This window comes from Coregonus lavaretus, assembly GCF_964263955.1.
Source record: "Coregonus lavaretus genome assembly, chromosome: 38".
NCBI lineage: Eukaryota > Metazoa > Chordata > Actinopteri > Salmoniformes > Salmonidae > Coregonus > Coregonus lavaretus.
This window is the reverse complement of record NC_140025.1, coordinates 22,132,919-22,157,499: the sequence shown is the minus strand read 5'-3', so window position 1 is coordinate 22,157,499 and position 24,581 is coordinate 22,132,919. Positions and strand designations below refer to the sequence as shown.

At 41.8% G+C, this 24,581-nt stretch overlaps 1 protein-coding gene across 1 annotated transcript in view; it reads right to left on the bottom strand.

Moving 5' to 3' along the window:
• Window positions 1-8,235: 8,235 nt before the first annotated feature.
• LOC311112192 (storkhead-box protein 2-like) overlaps window positions 8,236-24,581 on the bottom strand; it is a 56,159-nt gene continuing 39,813 nt past the window's right edge. Inside the window, exons 3-4 of the mRNA XM_084155217.1 lie at window positions 19,353-21,795; window positions 8,236-13,219 (exon numbers count right to left, since the gene is read on the bottom strand). Coding sequence (XP_084011343.1) covers window positions 13,015-13,219; window positions 19,353-21,795 — 2,648 coding nt within the window. The 3' untranslated portion in view covers window positions 8,236-13,014. The remainder of the gene's footprint in view (window positions 13,220-19,352; window positions 21,796-24,581) is intronic.

Genomic DNA, 24,581 nt, shown 5'->3' with positions numbered 1-24,581 from the left:
TCCGGAAGATGGTGAGTGACTCCGCTGTCCTGGCGTCGTGAGGGAGCTTGTTCCACCATTGGGGTACCAGAGCAGCGAACAGTTTTGACTGGGCTGAGCGGGAACTGTGCTTCCGCAGAGGTAGGGGGGCCAGCAGGCCAGAGGTGGATGAACGCAATGCCCTCGTTTGGGTGTAGGGACTGATCAGAGCCTGAAGGTACGGAGGTGCCGTTCCCCTCGCAGCTCCGTAGGCAAGCACCATGGTCTTGTTTCAGATGCGAGCTTCAACTGGAAGCCAGTGGAGTCTGCGGAGGAGCAGGGTGACGTGAGAGAACTTGGGAAGGTTGAACACCAGACGGGCTGCGGCATTCTGGATGAGTTGTAGGGGTTTAATGGCACAGGCAGGGAGCCCAGCCAACAGCGAGTTGCAGTAATCCAGACGGGAGATGACAAGTGCCTGGATTAGGACCTGTGCCGCTTCCTGTGTAAGGCAGGGTCGTACTCTCCGAATGTTGTAGAGCATTCATGATGCCATCTATTTTGTGAAGTGCACCAGTCCCTCCTGCAGCAAAGCACCCCCACAGCATGATGCTGCCACCCCCGTGCTTCACGGTTGGGATGGTGTTCTTCGGCTTGCAAGGCTACCCCTTTTTCCTCCGAACATAACGATGGTCATTATGGCCGAACAGTTCTATTTTTGTTTCATCAGACCAGAGGACATTTCTCCAAAAAGTACGATCTTTGTCCCCATGTGCAGTTGCAAACCATAGCCTGACTTTTTATGGCGGTTTTGGAGCAGTGGCTTCTTCCTTGCTGAGCGGCCTTTCAGGTTATGTCGATATAGGACTCGTTTTACTGTGGATATAGATACTTTTGTACCTGTTTCCACCAGCATCTTCACAAGGTCCTTTGCTGTTGTTCTGGGATTGATTTGCACTTTCCACACCAAAGTACATTCATCTCTAGGAGACAGAACGCATCTCCTTTCTGAGCGGTATGACGGCTGCGTGATCCCATGATGTTTATACTTGCGTACTATTGTTTGTACAGATGAATGTGGTACCTTCAGGCGTTTGGAAATTGCTCCCAAGGATGAACCAGACTAGTGGAGGTCTACAATTTCTTTTCTGAGGTCTTGGCTGATTTATTTTGATTTTCCCATGATGTCAAGCAATTGGCACAGAGTTTGAAGGTAAGCCTTGAAATACATCCACAGGTACACCTCAAATTGACTCAAATGATGTCAATTAGCCTATCAGAAGCTTCTAAAGCCATGACATCATTTTCTGGAATTTTCCAAGCTGTTTAAAGGCACAGTCAACTTAGTTTATGTAAACTTCTGACCCACTGGAATTGTGATACAGTGAATTATAAGTGAAATAATCTGTCTGTAAACAATTGTTGGACAAATTACATGTGTCATGCACAAAGTAGATGTCCTAACCGACTTGCCAAAACTGTAGTTTGTTAACAAAAAATGTGTGAAGTGGTTGAAAAACAAGTTTTAATGACTCCAACCTAAGTGTATGTAAAGACTTCAACTGTATGTGACTTCTGAAGGTAATTGGTTGCACCAGATCTTATTTAGGGGCTTCATAGCAAAGGGGGTGAATACATCCAGTGGGGAAAAAAGTATTTAGTCAGCCACCAATTGTGCAAGTTCTCCCACTTAAAAATATGAGAGAGGCCTGTAATTTTCATCATAGGTACACGTCAACTATGACAGACAAATTGAGAAAAAAAATCCAGAAAATCACATTGTAGGATTTTTAATGAATTTATTTGCATTTCAAGGTCCTGGAGTGGCCTAGCCAGTCTCCAGATCTCAACCCCATAGAAAATCTTTGGAGGGAGTTGAAAGCGTGTTGCCCAGCGACAGCCCCAAAACATCACTGCTCTAGACGAGATCTGCATGGAGGAATGGGCCAAAATACCAGCAACAGTGTGTGAAAACCTTGTGAAGACTTACAGAAAACGTTTGACCTGTGTCATTGCCAAAAAAGGGTATATAACAAAGTATTGAGAAACTTTTGTTATTGATCAAATACTTATTTTCCACCATAATTTGCAAATAAATTCATTAAAAATCCTATAATGTGATTTTCTGGATATTTTTTTCTCATTTTGTCTGTCATAGTTGACGTGTACCTATGATGAAAATTACATGCCTCTCTCATCTTTTTAAGTGGGAGAACTTGCACAATTGGTGGTTGACTAAATACTTTTTTTCCCCACTGTATGCACGCACCAGTTTTCCGTTATAATTTTTTTTGCATTTTTTGAAACAAGTTATTTTTTCATTACACTTCACCAATTAGGACTATTTTGTGTATGTCCATTACATGAAATCCAAATAAAAATCAATTTAAATTACAGGTTGTAATGCAACAAAATAGGAAAAATGCCAAAGGGGATGAATACTTTTGCAAGGCACTGCACATGTCAAAGTAATTAGGCATACCATGTAAATCAATTATTATATTGTCATTTTAAATTAGGACCGTTTTTTTATATTTACATAGTCCATATCACTAAAGGACAGTATTAAAAAGTTATTTGCAAAAATCCATAAAAATGCATGGAGTTTTTATGGATTTTTGCAAATAACTTTTTAATACTGTCCTTTAGTGATATGGTTGTCCATTTGGAAAAATTGATGTATTACCTTTGTCCATAAGCTGTCTCCGTACAACATGATTATATCATGTCCTCATTTTTAAAATCACTGAGCAAAGGTCTGCTGAGCGCAAACTTTAATGTTGTGAAAATTCTGTGCAACTTCTGGCACGCGTTTACTGTGAACACTGAGGCTGTACCCACTATAAGTTAGTTTTAACAGTGGTCAAGTAGGCTACTGTGGCTATTTGATCATAATGTAGGCCTAACACGCGCACATTGATCATGTCTATTTTAAACTAATGTTAGTTCTATTGACTCTGCTCCATTGTCATAGAAACGGTACCATCCTTAATAATTTCATGTCCTCACATTTGGTCTAGTCAGTACGACCTGTTGTCTTCAGAAAATAAAAGTACACACAAATTAGAGTTTTTTAAATAAAAAATATATGCCATTTAGCAGACGCTTTAATCCAAAGCCATTTACAGTCATGTGTGCATACATTTTTACATATGGGTGGTCCCGGGGATCGAACCCACTACCCTGGTGTTACAAGCGCCATGCTCTACCAATTGAGCTACAGAGGACCACAAAGTTTTTTAGTTTGTACAATTATTTCACCCTTATTTCACCTGGTAAATCACCATGTAACTGTTGTTTTTATTTTACCTTTATTTTACCATAAGACATACTGAGACTTAGGTCTCTTTTTCAAATGTGCCCTGCACAATACAACACAAATATACACATTATACACAAAATATACATATATATACACATTAAAATACAAAAACACAATCATGGGAAGCACAAGTAAAACATCACAAATCACCCAGAAAAAAAAAAAAATACCCAATCAATACTGAACGTTACAAGAATATTAAGATGAAATGTATTTAGAATTTTGTTCCAGCAATATGGTGCATTAAAACTAAAAGCAGATTTACCTAGCTCGGTGGAGACCCTAGGAACCTCAAGAGTTAACCAATCCTGTGAAGGGGTTAGGCAACTCAGGTGTCTATACTGCAACAGCAAAGTTAGATAAGACGGAAGTTTATGAAATAGGGCCTTGTAAACAAAAATGGAGTAATGAAGAGCTCTACGGGTCTTTAGTGAAGTCCAGCCAACCTTTTGATAAGTGATGAGTATCAAAACTGTCACCCGTAACAAAACGCGCAATATAACCCAAACAAGGATGGGATTCAATCAGACTTGTAGACAATGTCTTTTTTAAAGGCAACGTTCCGGCTATCGCGAGGATCACATTCACATTTAAAGGTCAAGCTTGCTATAACACGGATCAGATTGAATCCCGGCCCTAAGCAAAATACCTTTCTGATTTTGATAACAAGAGGGCACTGGTACTGCTACTTGTGCCACACGAGGTTGCTGTTGTTCCAATTTCTGTGGGTTGGAGTGAAGATTACGTTTTAATGGCCACATTCCATTTCAATGCCTAGCCCCTTTTGCCCTTTGGTCTCCACAGATCTGATAGGGCTGGATACGTGAAAGCAATATGGAGGAATCCCCACTCTGCCTACTGCAGGTCTAGGAAGACCATCACCATATCGCTTACCCTTATCTAGTCCTTTCCGGTCAATAATACTATACAGGTAGAGGCAAGGACTGAAATGGGACTGGGCCCTCTTATTAGTTTAGTCATATGGTACGGTGACATCACTAACCTCCTACTGCAGTAATGGTGCTTTCAAGACAACTGGGAACTCTGAAAAAAACGAGGTCGAATCATGACGTCAGTCATCTTCAGGTCGGAGCTCTGGAAAGAGGCCTGCATTCCCGACTTGAAATTCTAAGTTGGATGACCGTTCAAAACGAATCTTACCAGTCGGAGCTCGTTTTCTTCAGAGTTTCCAGTTGTCTTGAATGCAATGAAGTTGGATGTCTGAGATTTTCCAGTTCTGAGTTCCCAATTCCCAGTTGTTTTGAACGCGACATAAGCAGCATGCTCCTTCAGTCACCAGATAGTAGTACTGGAAGGTGATTGGATTTGAGACTGCGTGCCACGTCATTGACTGTGCAGTCGGGAACCAGATAGTTGCTGTGTTCAAAACAACTGGGAACTCTGAAGAAAGAAAACAGCTCCGGCTGGGAAAATTTGATTTGAACAGTCAGAATTCCAACTCAGGAACTCGGCCCTCTTTCTAGAGCTCCGACTTTCAAACCTGAAGATCACTGACGCCATGATTTTACCTTGTATTTTTCAGAGTTCCCAGTTGGTTTGAAAGCGGCATGCTATAATATATGGGTCGCGTTCCATTTAATGAATCTGTATATTTCAGCATTCCGTCCAAATGCTGTGTGACCATTACATTTTACAGCAAACTACCCTAGGGCTGGAATTACAACCAACCTGCACTGCAAGAAAGTCATGCCATTACTGCATCACATGAAAGTATATTTAATGATTTTTTTGTGCAGTGAAAGTCTCCCACAGTCCTAGGTTTGATTCTGCCCCAAGTTTCCAAGTAACATATTAGATGAATAGTCATACAGAGGTCTTAGTTATATTGTTGCAAACACCTAAAATGATAATTGCAGCACTTGAAGCGATCTGCTTTTGAATTTGACTAGTCAACTTTGCAGAGGCTGATATATATTAATAGATATTTACATATGACTGTGTACCACAGACACATAACCTAAATGTTGACACACTGTCTTGCTCTGCTGTCACAGAGGTGGTGGAGGTAGCTAGGTAAGTGCATGTGTGTGTATGAGTCTGGTGCATTGGTGCTAACAAAAGGGAGATAATAGACGAATATGTCACACTTCGGAGCAAAATATAAAAAGATTGTGAACATCCTTACAGTCTACGCTCATGGTTGTGTACAAGAGCCACTTGTCTAATAAAAAGCACAGGAGGAGACCATATAGCACGTGGATATTTGAAATGTGGCAACTCCTAAATTATTTAAATAGATTGTTTTCTTTTTTGTGTGAAAAAAGTACACTTTTTTAAAATTATTATTCAAAATGATGACCTCCCAAAAAAATCCTACAACTTGCTCCGGCTAGGAAGTGAACACCTTTAAGCAAATATGGTGCTAGTTGATATACAGTACAATCACTAAACTTAATGTGGCTAGTTGCCTGTGAAACTGAGACAGACAGACAGAATATGTTCTGTGAGTTGTTAAAGGATAGTGCACCCAAATTACATAATTACATATTGGTTTGCTTTCCCAGTCAGCAGTCTATGGACAAGGTATGACAGCAATCCATGCTTTGGTTATGTTTACCTGGCCACTGTTTCCAAATGTTAACTTTTTAATTAGGCCTAGATTCAATCAGATCAAGCGTAAGCATTAACCGGCGATAGCCGACACCCGCATAGCTGATGTTTTGGCTGTGTCGGAGGTGGAACTGTATTGGAGCTGTCCAATCGTTGAGCAGCTGCTCTTGTGATCATTGTCACAAAGCCACACCTGCCCCACTCGCGTTAGAAGTTCAGAACGAGAAAGTGTAGGTTATATAGAAATAATGAAGCTCAAATTGAAAATCATTTATCAAAATAATAAGGATTTCTATCAGCCTAATCGAGGTGTAGATTACAAGTTACATCAATAGGCCTTCTAGGAAAGTGCATTGTTGGACCTAAATGCAACCGTATTAGGATAAACATCTTCCCTTCATATCTGTACTATTCTAGGACTTACCTCTATTTTTTGTAACATATTGTATGAATGGGAATTCTTAACATACACTATATCTACAAAAGTATGTGGACACGCCTTCAAATGAGTTGCTGACAGGTGTATAAAATTGAGCACACAGCCATGCAATCGCCATAGACAAACATTTGCAGTAGAATGGCCTTACTGAAGAGCTCAGTGACTTTCAACGTGGCACCGTCATAGTCAGTTCGTCAAATTTCTGCCCTGCTAGAGCTGCCCTGGTCAACTGTAAGTGCTGTCATTGTGAAGTGGAAACATCTAAGAGCAACAACGGCTCAGCCGCGAGGTGGTAGGCAACACAAGTTCACAGAACAGGACCGCCGAGTGCTGAAGCGGATAAAAAATAGTCTGTCCTCGGTCGCAACACTAACTACAGAGTTCCAAACTGCCTCTGGAAGCAACGTCAGCACAAGAACTGTTCGTCGGCTGGAGTGGTGTAAAGCTCACCGCCATTGGACTCTGGAGCAGTGGAAACTGTTATAGCAGCAAAGGGGGAACTAACTCCATATTAATGGCCGTGATTTTGGAATTAGGTGTTCGACGAGCAGGTGTCCACATACTTTTGATCATGTAGTGTATGCAGCAAAAAAATCTTGCAATTCATACAATATGTTATGAATTTGTAATTGCTTAAGATCCTGTTAAATGTATTTAAGCACTTACAAATTGGTAACATATTGTAAGAATTAGAATTTTGTTTTTTGTTGTTGTTGCAGGATGTAACATATGATACGAAATGGATGACGTTGTACATAATTGTGCACACCTTTCGTGGACTCGTTTAGGCTTGTGAGCGCTACTTTCAAAACTACAGGCTGAAATTACACAAAACTATTATAACGCATCTTTAAGATCCTGTTCAATCTCTTTAACTAGCTGCTGCTAACCAAAAAACAATGGAAGTCAATGACATGGACAAGATCTTCAAGTTCAAAATTAATGAATTAATTACTCACCCCAACCCTGGTCATAACAACACAAACACCATGTCATCCCAATAAAGCTATGTCAACCATCATACAACTTCATGAGTTGGTTTTTATATAAATTGCATTGGTTGGAGATGTCAGCTTTATCTCAGAGCAGTTCATATTATTATGTATGTAAATCTGCAACTCCATTTAGAATGATATGTTACGTTTTGTATGGTATTAATTTGTGGATGTCCATCATCCATTTTGTATGATATGTTACCAATAACAATTTCTATGATATGTTACGAATTGCAATTCGTACAATATGTTACAAATTTGCATTCAATTGCAATTAGTACAATATGTTACGAATTCTAATTTGTTGTGGCTAATGTTAGCTAGGTGGCTAATGCTAACATTATATAGGTGGCTAACGTTAGCTAGGCTATGGGATAAGTTTAGGGTTAGGAGTTAGCATGTTAACTAACCCTTCCCCTAACCTTAACCGTTTAATCTAAGTAGTTGAAAAGTAGCTAGAAAGTAGTTGCAAATTAGCTAAAATTGTTCATGATGAGATTCGAACACTCAACCTTTGGGTTTTGTTAGACATTCACGTTATATACCTTTGGGTTTTGTTAGACATTCACGTTATATACGTCTACCCATCCACCCACCCCAGCCAACCACCCACCCACCCACCCACCCTCCCTCCCTCCCTCCTTTCATTTTTGCCTTAAGTAACCTTCTGTCTAATGTAACCATACCAAACGTAACATACTGTATCATACTAATTTGAGTGTTTCGGACTTACCGTTTACTATGTTACGTCTAGTCTATGAGAGCAGGCTGCACTAACACACTTTTCAAGCATTATCCATTCATTGGACACAAGACCCCAACTGTTCTTTATTGTAATTCGAGCAGCAATAGCTGCACAGTTGAAACAGTGGGGAATATGCCCCTAAAAATGCATTCAAAACGCTGAATACAAGTACAACTTTGGATAATCGTAGAATGAATAATCCATACACGGTAGTGGGAAGTTTTATTGAAATGTCTTTTACAAAGTTGGATATTGATGTCGTTATATAGGGTCACTCGATACAAGTCCATTACTTTGTACTGAAACATTGGTGAGGAGATTAAAACCTGTACCTTGTGTGTCCTCATAAACAAATAAACAAACAAACATCACAGATGATGACCCGCACTGCAATGTCTGAAAGCAGAATTCCTCTTTGTCCCATCGTAATCATCATCATCACACTACCCAATATGCACATTTAGATACATACTGCAATGTCTTCTGCAGTTGTATAATGTTTGTGCCAATTCTTCACAGGGGTGTTTTTATTAAGGCAGCATACTTCAATGCAAGGGGGAAAAACAACATAAAAATGTAGTCAGTTTTATGATGTTCAGTCTGTACAGTAAAATAAGTAGTTGACGTTAACAATATCATTTCCATATAATGTTTTCATTGGAGGAAGTGTTGTGTTCCTATTTTGTCTACTAAACGTTATAGTTTAGTGACAGTGCACAAAAGTCCAGGTCTGCAAATGGAGACGGTAAAGCAGAGGTGCATTAAACTTGTTTATTTATCACTAATGAAGGATTAGGTAACACTTCAGAAGAATGTTTGACCATAATAACGTAGTAGCTACATTATAGCTGGATTAACAAATGGTCCACTAACTATGAAAAAATAACAGTTTTAAGTGGTTTTAGTGTTAGTAAATGCATTTGATTTCCCAACTTACTCGTGTAAATGAGTTCTCATGTAACAAGCCTATCATGTAACCTAACTCCTTTGTCCCTCTTACTCCCTCCAACTCTACTGTTGAGTAAGTAAAGGTTAATTAAGTTTTTATTGACATATTCATGAATCCCGCGGCGCCATCAGTTAACTATTTGGTAAGGCGTCACTAATGAGTTATTGTCGTACAATATTATACATTTCCTAGGAGGGTTGCCTTTAAATGTGCTTTAAAGTGCGACGTGGTTTAAATTGAATTTAAGCCTTTTCTTACTACGTGAAAATAATGTGGTAATCTGGATCCAGTCATCCTCTTTCTCCCATGACTTTCCTTTAGCAGGTACTTTATTAGCTTCACTTGCCAGATGTACAGTATAGCTCTCTAATTTGCCTTGGCCAAAAGCATAGCTTACCCCAAGATGGAGTACAGTAACGTTTCCTGGAACCTTTGTCAACCGGGTATAGTCAAATCACTCTTGAGGCACACACTCACTGAAATAAATAACCCAATAACCATGCGGTCCAGGTTCTTCAGACCTAGGTTAAAAATCATTTCAAATACCTTAGTTGTGCTTGATTGAGTTTGCCTGTTGCAAAAGTCCCAAAAGTGCAAACGGCACGCTCCTGGCACACCAGGCAGGCTAACGCAAAAGCTCAAAGTATTTGAGAGATTTCAAATGGTATTTGAACCCAGATCTGGTTTTCTTACGGACTTCAAAGATTTTCAACAATCAAAAAGTATCACTTGTTCTCTAGTATAGGCTATTGTAAATGTATTTTCATTGCTAAATGTCTAACCTTGAACGTGGCATTGCATTCCCTTCTTTAAAAATAATTTAAATAAACGGACATATCATTCTCTCATGAACTTTGGCTAGTATAGCTTATAAGCCATGAAATAAATGTCTTTAGACAAGTTACCAGCAGTTTCACCTTAATGTTTTAATTAGTTAAGATGCCCATTAGACCTTCAGGGCTAATCATCCTAAATGATATAGGTAACGTTTAAACACAGTGCATTTTCTGATGATTGTTGCTCCCCTCACAACATTTATCTGTAAGCAGTTAGGATCAACTTCTACAAACAACGCAATTATCTATAGCTTTCTAAATGCTGCGTCTTGCCTTTGGTGAGCAAGACCATCAATAAATTAGTATAGACTAAGGAAGACTCCTGTCAATCAAATAGGTTACCAAAAGGCCAGAAATTGTTCCCGCCCCATTTCTGATAGCAGACGTCATGCTAAAGACACGTCAGGAAAACGAAACTAAGTAACTACGGCCACAGCAACTGGCTTGAATAGCAAGCCAGTTTTGTATGGTGGCTGCGAAAAAAATCTATGCTTATATTGATTAATCTACATTATCCATTATTGAATCTTTCCCTTTGTCTCCACTCCGTCTCACTGTTACTAACTTGATGATAATCTAGGATTTCACATAATCTTTTATCAAGTGTGATCCTGATCATCCATTGGCCTATAGTTACCAGACATTGATTAGTGATTGACATAGCCTTTGTGATATATGACATGGTGTGTACAAGATTATGACACCACCACATGACATCCATGAGCATGTTGATATGTCACTTGTTTTGTGTCATGACAAAAATTGAATCTTCTTGCCTTACAATCATCCCAGCGGGCAAAACTGGTTGTCCTGAGGTCAGGTTCACATTTTGTGATTTTGTGATGTCATGGTCATATTTTGTGATGTCATTAGCTACTGATTGTAAAATAATGTTTTTATAGGTTTTTTAGCTACCATAAAAATATTCCTTTACCTGGTTGTATTCCGGTTATGCAGTCTTTCCCAGGCATCTTGATGTTGTTATGAAAAAGGTATCTTTAACTGATTGTAATCAGGTTATTTGACATAACTTTAACCACATTTCAACCAACATTTTTGCCCACTGGGAGGAGACTGCTGATAACTTCAAAAAAAGTGTTTCAAAGTAAAAGTGAATACAATTGTACAATTTAATGTGTAATTCATTAATTGAGCACTATCATGCAAGATTGATAAACTTACTGTGTTTTATGGGCATCATAAATATATAAATTCCTCCAATAATACACATTGCAATTCTGCATGTGTGCGTGTGGAGAGGGGGGGCAGTCATTAACTTAACCCCTAATGTAGCTTTGATGCATGGACTTGTTTCAGGACAATTGCTGCGTCTGAGCAGCGTTTCAAAGTGCAAGCATTTTCTGGCTCTTTTCTCAGGACTGGATTCAATCCGTATCGCCGAAGTATCGCCAAAGAATCGCAGAAGATCCTGCGTTTACAGGCATTTCGCTACACCCGCAATAACATCTGCTAAATATGTGTGTATGACCTATAAAATTTGATTAGATTTTTCAAATGTAAAGGTAATTTCCGATTGGGCCGACATATGCAGCGTTTACCGTGAATGCAGTCTCTGCAAACATATCTGAAACAAAGAGAAATGTAAAGTCCTTTCAAACCATTGCCTTTAATTGTCAATCGCGCTATAAAACAGATCTTCAGTGTTACGGATTGAATAGAGCGTTTCATATAGAAATCTTAGCACCTGTACAAGAAAAACAAATTCCAAATACACAATACTTACAGTATTGTGATACAAACAATATTGTGAATAAAGAGGCAGGACTGCAATAACTCTTCACTATTCTCTTGCAAGGTAGCCATCACTAGTCCGCATGCTCTAATATTTTGTGAGATTTTGCAATTTGCAAGACAATTTAGTAGCTGGTCAATTTCATAAAACAACACTTCATTTCAAGGAAAAACCGCAGACATAAGTTGTATAAATGCCTTGATGGCTCTGGCGATGATAGTGATAAACATGTTCAGGGAAACAAGACGCTTGTCTGTCCTATACCCCTGGGATATATAGTTACAATTTACACCCGCTGCAACCATTTTATGGTCTATCTATGCACACTCTGGCAAACATGTTGTGAAAAGGCAAACACATCTGAAACAAACAGAAAAGTCAAGTCCTTTCAAACCAATTACAACACTCAGAGAGCCACTGATCAGCGAGGCCAACTCCTCACACACCACCAACCAGATTACAGACAGAGTGTGTGTGCTTGTGTTCAAGAGAATAAATTCTTATGACCTGAGATTATATGTTGGATAAAGAAATGTAAAAATGTTTAAATTTAGTCATAAATACCACAGAAAAGGCACATTAGTGCTCCAGGATGGAAACGTAATAATTCAACTAACAATGTAAAACAACTGTTTTCCCTTACTAAATTGTCATTATTAGTTTTAATGATTTTGTTTTGGTCATTTAAACATAAAAAAAGAATTGAGTATACATTATTGTACTTATGAATAAATTATACTGTATGGATAGAACTACAATAGCCTATTTTGCTTTGCACTACACAAATCAAAACCTCTGACATTTTGCCTTTCCACCTTCTTATCTCTTATCTCTTCCTTCATTATTTGTAATACTGTCCATCAACATCAACATACAAATAAGATAATTCTCCTGATAAATTATTTATAATTCTTGATAGAAAACATTTAATTGGACATGGATTGGAAATAACACGTAAAAGTATAGATTTTCCCAAATGTGACTCCAATCCTAAACGTATCAACATTTCTCTAATACCAACATTGAGGAATCTGGAAATCCATCTCAAAAACAAAATCAAAGTCGATATAATCCAAATCAAGATAATTCCTGATCGGCTCTCTTGTAATGGGAGACAAAATTAATCTGGTCAGGATAGTTTCGTTATTTCGTGGTTGTCAATTTGTTTGTTTGTTTTTTGCAGTGAAGTTTTTGAAGCTATGGGAACAGTCTATGGAAGCCATGCCTGTCTGGTTAACAGTCCCAGTAGTAGTTGGATTTTCTGGGGTTGGGTGAGGGAGGGTGGGTGGACGTGTGTGTGGATGGGTGAGGAGAAGGTGGGGGCACAACGTGACCCAACTTCTGCCTCCTCCACCCCCCCTATTACCCGACCCCCAATGGTCCCTACCATAACCTTAATAATCCACCTCCTCCATCTCAGGCCTTGATGTCTGTCTGTATGTCAGGTCAGACGCTGGTGATGGACGCCAGGCAGGTTGAAGACTTCTGCAGTTTCTCAGGCTGTGCGGTATGGGGGGGTTCTGGGATGGCGCGAAAGCTGAACGGCGGACCAATGCTGGTGGTGCCCATGTGGCCCGGACTCAATGCTGGATTCTGTCGTCTATTGCTGTCCATGATGCTCGACGTGTTGGAAGCCAGGCTTTCACGTGTCCTGCCACGACAGTGAGAGGGAGACACGTCCGTGGAGTAAAGAGAAGGAGAGGAGAGAAAGAGAATTAGAGGATGGGGATAACGGAGATTTGCAATAAGTGGGAAGCAAACTAGCCACTGCCACCAACCGCTTTTCATTTTCTAACCAAATACCAATGCCCCACTGTTAGCATGCTTTAAAGGTCATGCCCAAATCATCTCTGAAATGGATTGTGTAGCTCTATGACTTAGTTGAAAGTTACTTTGGGATGATTTGGGCATGCAATTTACAGCATGCTAACTTGAGGACATTGTGTTTTGGTTAGAATAATATTAGCAGTTGGTGGCAAAGGCTAGTTTAAATAAACCAAAGCATGGATTGCAGTCTCTCCTTGTCCATAGACTTCTTTCAAGGTAATTTGTAAATTTGTAATTTGGCTATCCCAAACCTCATGTGTCAAACAAAAGGCCCACGGGCCGGATCGTGACACATTTCAATCTGGCCCGCGCAATGATTTGGGTTGTCAATTCATTTTGCCACGCAGCCATGCACAGGCAACGTGCTGTGCACCAAAGGCAGTGCATTGCCCCACACTTCTCCTCCCAGACCCACACACACACCACCTCCCAGACCCACACACACACACACATACACCCACGAGCCAGCCAGTGCGCTGTATCATATCATCACTAAACATTTGCAGCATCCCCAACTGTTCTCCTTAATGGCACTGATTGAATCTTTTACCAGCCCGAAAGTTTAAGCGTGTTGTAGGAACTGGGTTATTGCTGTACTACAGAAAGTGTCATATTGGTTGTCAAAAAGTTACACACGTGAGTATAAATTAGGACCCATGCGAGTATGATGAGTCAACAGTTTATGAAATTACAACCTGATACGCTCCCAAATTGCGCTGCTTAAGTGTGTCCCGTTTATAGCGTGCAGCGGAGGGAAAGTGCACAGACACATGCCACATCCTAGGCTACTAAAATGTTGCAGTCTGGCTTCGGATTTTAAAGCTTTACAATAAATAACCAAAAAACTAAACCTGCAACAAAACACCATACAAAGGGTAAACGTAGGCCTATTACGGCAACATTTGAGCAGTAGGCTGGCTACTCAACTACAATAAATTTCCAGGGCACCATACAGCAATGCTGCATTCAACCGCACTGGTGAGCCATGCAGCATGTAAAATGAAAAACATGTTTTAAGTTTAAATGTTACAACAACCTACCTACATTTTTGTTGTTTGCAGTTTTTAAATATTTTTTTATTAGGGTCGTAGCATATTATGCACATCTGCAAGCATAGCAGCAAAGGCTGGACAAATATTATTTATCTCTTCTTTTGTTTTATTTATGTTAAAATGCTATATAGAGAATTCTATGTACTTTTTAATGGACATTATATAAAGGGGCATACTTTTTAAAATAAAACAATGGCCAGTTTGGGTCACAGTTGTATGCCAGTCTTTTTCTAAAAACAAACATATAGGTCATGTCTGGACTGTGAATTTGTTGTGTTTTTTCAATATGGCCCTTACGGTGATTGAGTTTGACACCCCTGACGTAATACATTCATTAGTGCCATATCCATAAGGAAGAGTTCCAAATAACAGGACAAAGCAGCAGAGACTACAGCAAATGTGTAGAGGCTTCAATCAGGGTGTATATCTGGTCAAATTAAAATCAGTTTTTTGGGGATGAGCTACATTGAAGTTTTATATTTCAATTTGGCATCATAATCAACAGGACTCATAACAACATTTAGATTAGCGCTCACATCTGTTACATGTAAACGATTAAAGCTGGAACCCTAAATGGTGAAACTGACATGACCGTTTGGTATATTACAACAACAAAGAAGTTACTGCAAACAACACACAGTTTTCCCTCAGACGTCATTGCACGCGAGATAGAACAATTGTTTTTACCACGATGCTCACCTCCGTTTGGACGCTCCTCACCTACATTTAGTCAACAAAACAAAAACAATAACAAATGTGCCTGGGGCGACCAGTGGCGATGTAACATTTCCATCTGCAACTACCACCAAATGTCAATTACATACCAGTAGAAGCAAAGGAATAGAAATCAACAGGAGTAAAACATACTTTTTAAAAGGCTGCACAACACTGCTAGTTAGCATTTGTACCGCTAATTAGCATTTTTACCGCAACTAATAGGTCTGGCTTAATTACAATTGGTTCATGTTCACAAGGTTGACAACAATAGCAAAAAAAATCCTTTCAACTGAAGTATTTTGGTTTATGACAAAGTAAGAAGCGGTACTAAGCCATTTTAAGCGTCCTTCAAAAAAACATTACTAAATCGAATATAGATAAAATATTACATATACAGTGCTGTCAGAAAGTATTCACACCCCTTGACGTTGTCCACATTTTGTTGTGTTACAAAGTGGGATTAAAATTGATTTAATTGTAATTTTTTGACAACAATCTACACCAATTTCTCTAAGGTCTAAGTGAAAGAAAAATTCTAACATTTGTAAAAGAGTCATAAAAAATAAAACTAACATATCTTGATTAGATATATAGGAGTCAATACCTTTGGCAGCGATTACAGTTGTGAGTCTTTCTGGGTAAGTCTTTAAGAGCTTTGAATACCTGGATTGTGCTACATTTGCCCATTATTATTTTCAAAATTCTACAATATTCAAAATGAAAATTCTTGTTCATCGTCAGTTTCTCCTATCACAGCCATTCAACTCTGTAACTGTTTTAAAGTCACCATTGGCCTCATGGTGAAATCCCTGAGCGGTTTCCTTCCTCTCTGGCAACTGAGTTAGGAAGGACACCTGTATCTTTGTAGTGACTGGTGTATTGATACACCATCCAAAGTTGAATTAATAACTTCACCATGCTCAAAGAGATATTCAATGTCTTGTTTTTTTAACCCATCTACCAGGTGCCCTTCTTTGCGAGGCATTGGAAGACCTCCCTGCTCGACTGAGGGACCTTACAGATGTGTGGGGTACATAGGGTGGCAGGTAGCTTAGTGGGTAAGAGCGTTGTGCCAATAACCGAAAGGTCGCTGGTTCTAATCCCCGAGCCGACTAGGTGAAAAATCTGTCGATGTGCCCTTAAGCAAGGCACTTAACCCTAATTGCTCCTGTAAGTCGCTCTGGATAAGAGCGTCTGCTAAATGATGTAAAAAAAATTAAAAAAAATAAAAAATACTGTAGATGAGGTAGTCATTCAAAAATCATGTTAACCACTATTATTGCACATAGAGTGTGAGTCCATAAAACTTATTTGACTTGTTAAGCAAATTTGTACTCCTGAACTTATTTAAACTTGTCATAACAAAGGTGTTGAATACTTATTGACTCAAGACATTTCAGCTTTGAATTGTTTTACTAATTTGTAAGAATTTCGAAAAACAATTCCACTTTGACATTATGGTGTATTGTGTGTAGGCCAGTGACAAAAAAAACTATATGTTTATGTCTCTGTGTGCTAGCAGATACACATAGACTTCCAGTCATTGCGCTATCGCTAGTTAGCATTGGCTCATGAAACTACCTCTGACTTACTTCATACTGGACATACAGACATAAAAATGGTATCCACAAGTTAATCTGACTCTAGGAAAGTAGATAAAGGGCCTCATTGGCAAAATCTCGAAGTATCACTTTAATACCATTCTAAAGACAGCTGCTCCAAGCAAGTGTGTGTGGAAACATGATGCATGGATAGGATGGCCAAGCCACTGGCACGCTATTACTGTGTACATTGCTTGGAATGGGAATGTCTGTTCTACTAATGCTAATGCTAATACGCTTGGAAAGAGGACACATCACCAACATAAAAATAAAACCTTAGTGGAGCCACCTTATCCCTTTGGGAGGCAGCATTACGTTTGCTAGAAAATAGCGGTACAGTACCTGACTAACTGTAAGTAAGTGAAATGCTTTGCCCCCCACAGTTAGCAAGATAGTTAGCTAACTAGCTTAAGTTCTTTACAGTTAGTTAGCAACTGCTCCTACACTCTTTTGCTAGATACCGTAACAATGTTGTGTCAAAAAAGTACATATTTATTTTGACAGTGAAGCTAAAACTTTTAATTTGGCTCTATACTCCAGCATTTTGGATTTGAGATCAACAAATTCATCCAACAAGTTTGTAGAGTCGAAAGCTTGATGTAGTCATTGTGGGACTAAATACTACACTTTTCACTATAAGTGAATTTGTCCAAATACTTATGACATCTTCAAATGGAAGGACTAGATACATAAAGCGCATTCATTATCTTAACGATAAAACAGATACAGTGGGGAGAACAAGTATTTGATACACTGCCGATTTTGCAGGTTTTCCTACTTACAAAGCATGTAGAGGTCTGTAATTTTTATCATAGGTACACTTCAACTGTGAGAGACGGAATCTAAAACAAAAATCCAGAACATCACATTGTATGATTTCTAAGTAATTAATTTGCATTTTATTGCATGACATAAGTATTTGATACATCAGAAAAGCAGAACTTAATATTTGGTACAGAAACCTTTGTTTGCAATTACAGAGATCATACATTTCCTGTAGGTTTTGACCAGGTTTGCACACACTACAGCAGGGATTTTGGCCCACTCCTCCATACAGACCTTCTCCAGATCCTTCAGGTTTCGGGGCTGTCGCTGGGCAATACGGCTTTCAGCTCCCTCCAAAAATGTTCTATTGGGTTCAGGTCTGGAGACCTTGAGATGCTTCTTACTGAGCCACTCCTTAGGTGCCCTGGCTGTGTGTTTCGGGTCGTTGTCATGCTGGAAGACCCAGCCACGACCCATCTTCAATGCTCTTACTGAGGGAAGGTTGTTGTTGGCCAAGATCTCGCGATACATGGCCCCATCCATCCTCCCCTCAATACGGTGCAGTCGTCCTGTCCCCTTTGCAGAAAACCACCCCTAAAGAATTATGTTTCCACCTCCATGCTTCACGGTTGGGATGGTGTTCTTGGGGTTGTATTCATCCTTCTTCTTCCTTCAAACATGGCGAGTGGAGTTTAGACTAAAAAGCTCTATTTTTGTCTCATCAGACCACATGACCTTCTCCCATTCCTCCTCTGGATCATCCAGATGGTCATTGGCAAACTTCAGACAGGCCTGGACATGCGCTGGCTTGAGCAGGGGGACCTTTCGACGCTGCAGGATTTTAATCCATGACGGCGTAGTGTGTTACTAATGGTTTTCTTTGAGACTGTGGTCCCAGCTCTCTTCAGGTCATTGACCAGGTCCTGCCGTGTAGTTCTGGGCTGATCCCTCACCTTCCTTATGATCATTGATGCCCCACGAGGTGAGATCTTGCATGGAGCCCCAGACAGAGGGTGATTGACCGTCATCTTGAACTTCTTCCATTTTCTAATACATTTGTTGCCTTCTCACCAAGCTGCTTGCCTATAGTCCTGTAGCCCATCCCAGCCTTGTGCAGGTCTACAATTTTATCCCTGATGTCCTTACACAGCTCTCTGGTCTTGGCCATTGTGGAGAGGTTGGAGTCTGTTTGATTGAGTGTGTGGACAGGTGTCTTTTATACAGGTAACGAGTTCAAACAGGTGCAGTTAATACAGGCAATGAGTGGAGAACAGGAGGGCTTCTTAAAGAAAAACTAACAGGTCTGTGAGACCCAGAATTCTTACTAGTTGGTAGGTGATCAAATACTTATGTCATGCAATAAAATGCAAATTAATTACTTAAAAATCATACAATGTGATTTTCTGGATTTTTGTTTTAGATTCCATCTCTCACAGTTGAAGTGTACCTATGATAAAAAATTACAGACCTCTACATGCTTTGTAAGTAGGAAAACCTGCAAAATCGGCAGTGTATCAAATACTTGTTCTCCCCACTGTATGTATGAAAATACCCTCAAATAAAAGGTGATATTTTGTACTGTCGCCTCATATAAAACATTTGATCTCAAATCCAAAATGCTGGAGTATAGAGCCAAATTATAAGATTTAGCGTCACTGTCCAAATAAATACGTAGCGGAGTGTACAAAACATACCTCCAAAAATGACAAGTTGTCTCCAGTTGTGTTGACATTTTACAGATTGTGACGATATCCACTTTCTATGTGTATTCTTTGGTCATAATCCTCTGGTTGCTGTAGTGAACAGACTGGGTTCAGCTTACCTTGGGGAGTTGAATCCACTGTCTACAGTCACGCTGCTGCTGTCCATGCTATCCAGACGTGCCGAGTGCGCTGACTTCTGGCTGCTGCTGTTCTCTGTCTCCTTGGGGCTGAGCAGCTTGAGGTTGGTCTCAAACTTGCGCTGCAGATCACGCTCCTTCTCCCGCTCCAGAAGCCACTGCATGGTTCCGACTCTACCCCCACCCTCCCCGTGCCCTTTGCCCTCTGCCGCCACTAATTCCTTCCGCGAGGCCTCCTCCGCCACCACCTCCTCGTCATCGTCCGACACATTGTAGTAGTCAAAGGCGGCCTCGGAGGCTGACGGGACCGCTGGCTCGGAGCCCTGGGGGCCCAGGGCGGAAGCGGGGGAAGCTGCTGAATTCGAAGGCTGCTGGGCCTCTTGATTGTCAAGGACCTCGGCTGATTTGATGTGTGGGGTCTTTCGCAGGGTGCCCGACTTGGTGTAGGTGCCCTCCACATAGCCTGCAGTCAGTGCGTTGTGTGGAGGCTTGAACAAAGTGTCCTTGCTGAAGATCTCCTTCCTCTTGTCCGCCATGCCGCCACCGCCTCCCCCTCCAGGGTCTACGTTGTGTTGGTGTTGTGTCAAACGTCCGTTAGGCATGGGCTCTGGGGTCTGGCTTGGTGTTGGCCGTTTTGAGCCGTTTTGCCCCTTTGCCAAAGAGTCCTCTTTGTATTCCATCGTGAGGGGAGAGGTAAGGTGAGGGGTGTGGCGATCAGCCGGAGTGCCCTTCCGGATTCCCTCAGACGAGGTTAACGTGTCGTGGTCTGCTTTTGACAGAGGTGAAGGGGCGGTAAGGATTGTTTCGTTCGACGTATTGCACTGGAAGTAGTCATCCGCCGAGGGCTTGGGCGAGAGTCCCTTCAGATCACTGTAGGCCGGCAAGCTGTCTCTACTCTTGTTCCTTTCCAGCGGGCTTCGTATCCTAGACTCGTCCAAGCTCCCTTTCCCTAAGCTCCCCTTCCCTAAGCTCCCCTTCCCCACATCAGGCACACACATTTCAGAGTTGAACTTAGCAGCCGAGAACATGATCCTTGAGTAGTGGGACGACTTCTGGGAGGCCCGCAAAGTCCCGTCATCTGTGTAGTAACGACTCCGCTCGTCGGGACTCCGCTCATAGTCCTCTGACATCCCCAAAGAGGAGGGGCCCATTCCGCCCAGAGGGCTCAAAGCGTTATCCATGGAGCGGGACCTTTCCTTAGCCTGGTCGGGCAGCTCATCGCGCGACTTCCTTCCTTCTTGAGTGTGACTGTGGCTTCGGTGCACTCTCCCGCTGGATGTCCCGCGAGAGGGCTCGGGGAAAGGCATCTCTGTCCTCCTTTTCGCCAACTCCCCGGACACGTCCCACTCCGGGGTGACGGGGAAGTGGGACTCTGTGATGTTGGGGTTGCTGTGGACCATGTAAGTCCCGCCGCTTCGTTTGCGCTCCAAGGTGTACATGGCCTCACGCGGGGAGCGCACCAGCGAGTGGCTGAAGAAGCGGCTGTAATCCCTGTCCACCATGGCCATGTCCAGTTTGGAACTCTCGGACGGGTCGCCCCGGGAGGCGCGTGTCTTGCTGTGTGAACGGGACTTGCCGTGCGGCACCCGACGGTGACCACGACTCCTCCGGCTGCGTGCACTGTGCTCAGCTGAGCTGCCTGCTTTTCTCCTCTGGGCACGCTCCTCCTCCAGCCTTTTCATTACGGCCGTGTGGCGCGCCACATTCTCCACCGTCAGGTCCGGGTTGATCCGCCGGATGATCTCCATCTCCACAGTGCGGGGGATGGTGATTGCAGGCGCGTCCTCATCACGGAGGGGCCATTCCTCGGGGGGGAACTGGGCCGAGAACGTGGCCAGCTGCCTCAGCTTGTCTTTCTTGAAACTCAGCCTGAACAGCTTCAGCCCAAACTTCTTTGATTGCTTCTCGGCACTGCTGCCGCCACCACTGCCCTCCTTCTTTTTGGTCAGCGTGTCGGTCTTGTAGGGGAAGGGGGCATTGCTCTTGCTCTTGTCCGTCAGAGGATCTTGCAACTGTGACGTCGGCGTCTGAACGGGAGCCGGAGGGGGCTGAGGGTAGGAGGGGGGATCTCCCCGAGGCTCCTTGGGAGACTTCCTCTGGTAAGCGGGGGCTTGAGGGATGGGCGTATCATCGCGATACGTGCTGTAGGAGTCACCGTGGTTCTTCTGGTTGGGCCTCTCCCTCACGCAGCCCGGGGTGGAGGGCGTGATGGTGCCCGACTGTGGGGAGGTGCACTGCTGCTGCTGTTGTTGCTGCCTGTCGTCCAGGTGGTACCACTTGCTGTTTGATCGGATGAGGTTGGGGGTGATAAAGTAGGTCTGGGGAGTGACAATGAAGTAGCCCTCAGGTGTTGGGTAGATTTTCCTTTCTCGCACCAGCATGTTTAGGGTGTGTCGCAGAATCTCTGAGCTCGGTGTCGGAACACCTGAGGGAAACACAGACGGGGGAAAGACAACAGTTTTACAGTCACATCAGCAGTTCAAAACCAGAGTTCTAGGACTTACATTTCAAGAGTGAAGTATTTTTTGGTGGGACTTGCAAAGCAAAAGTCCCAACTTTAAATCTTCGTCATACTTTTGACTTTTTATTATTATTATTTAGGACCCTACTTCTCTTGCACCATTTAAGCTAGAAATGCCGTTCAAACTTTAAAATGTGTAGACTGGTCAGGACCAATGTGCTTACATACAACTTCTTGATATACTTTATACTTTTGAAGTTATACATTTTTTGTCCTTATTTTTGTCCTCCAACCACTTTCATGGCATTTCCCCATAATTCTAAAGGCCCCATTGTGACATCATCACTTCCAACATCCCATTCACTGTAAATGCAACAATGCAACTTTTGACACAAATCCTCTACTTTGACCACTTGGCCAACAACTTAGACAAAAAGTTAGAAGGTATGACTTCTTTGTCTACTTCTCTGCTATTCAAATCTGAAAGCGGATTAGGAATAGCTTCTACCAATCAATAGATAGAGCTGTAACCCATCAACCGCTCTCTTTATAGATGCAGTAAATCATGTCAGAAGCTAGCAGATTCATTACTTACCATCAACAGCTGCAAATTCCAATAACAATACATCAAGTTTTAAAGTTCACTTTCCTTGCTTTGTCTAACAACACTATCATGAATCTAGCAAATACGTTTTGTGGGTCAATGTGCAGTATTTATTTAGTTTCAAAGCACAAATGTTTGATAGCATGTTTCTCATACTGGCTTTAGCCAAGGCAACTGTTGCGTAGCAAAAACTGCCTCGGACACAATTGCCACCGTTCACTCTCTTCATATTTCACCCGATCACTTCTCATTGCACTTCTTTCAGTTTTCAAACGCAACAACTGTAGTTTAGACACTGAACACAACCACACAACTACTGACCACAACCACACAACAATTGACCACACAACTTCTGAAACACACAACTACTGACCAAAACCACACAACTACTGACTACAATTACTGACCACAGCCACACAACAACTGACCACAACAACTGACCACAACAACACAACTACAGACCATAACTAATGACCACAACTACTGACTCACCTACTGAACACAACTACTGACTACAACTACTGAACACAACCACTGACCACAACAACTGATACAACAACATACCATAATTACTGACCACAACTACTGACCACAACCACTGACCACAACCGCTTACCACAACCACACAACTACTGACCACAACTACTGACCATAACTACACACTACTACTACTGAGCACAACAACTGATCACAAATACTGACCACAACCACACAACTACCGACCACAACTACTGAACACAACTACTGACCACAATCACTGACCACAACCACACAACTACTGATTGCAACCAACTACTGCCAACACAACTACTGAACCACACAACTACTGACCAAAACACTGACCAAAACTACTTCCCACAATCACTGACCAAAACCACACAACTACTGACCACAACCAACTACAGACCACACAACTACTGAACCACACAACTACTGAACACAGCTACACAACTACTTACCAACTACTGAGCACAACTACTGCACATAACTCCTGACCACAACTACTACCCACAACTCCTGACCCCAAATACTGACCACGACCACACAACCACAACTACTGACCTCAACTAATAACCACAACCACACAACTACTGGCCACAACCACACAATTACTGACTACACAACTACTGACCACACAACTACTGGCCACAACTACTGACCATAACTACTGACCATAACTACTGACCACTACTGACCATAACTACAGACTACGACTAATGAGCATAACTACTGATCACAACTACTGACTACAACCACACAACTAATGACCACAACCAACTACTGACCACACAACTACTGAACCACACTACTACTGACCACAACCACACAACTACTTACCACAACTCCTGACCACAACCACACAACTACTGACCACAATCACACAACTACTGACCACAACTACTGGCCACAACTACTGACCATAACTACTGACCACTACTGACCATAACTACAGACTACGACTAATGAGCATAACTACTGATCACAACTACTGACTACAACCACACAACTACTGACCACAACCAACTACTGACCACACAACTACTGAACCACACAGCTACTGACCACAACCACACACCTACCTACTCCTGACCACAACTACTACCCACAACCACACAACTAATGCCCAAAACTACTGACCACAACAACACAACTACAGACCATAACTCCTGACCACAACTATTGACCACAACACCTGACCACAAATACTGACCATGACCCCACAACTACTGACCACAACTACTAACTAAACTAATGACCACAACTACTAACTCAGTAGGGCTACATACAGTGAATTCGGAAAGTATTCAGACCCCTTGACTATTTCCACATTTTGTTACCTTATTCTAAAATGGATCAATTTTTTTTTATATTTTATCAATCTACACACAATATCCTATAATGACAAAGCAAAAACTGCTTTTTAGTCATTTTGCAAATGTATTGAGTGGCGCAGTGGTCTAAGGCACTGCATCGCAGTGCTAACTGTGCCACTAGAGATCCTGGTTCGAATCCAGGCTCTGTCGCAGCCGGCCGCAACCGGGAGACTAATGGGCGGCGCACAATTGGCCCAGCGTCGTCCAGGGTAGGGGAGGGAATGGCCGGCAGGGATGTAGCTCAGTTGATAGAGCATGGCGTTTGCAACGCC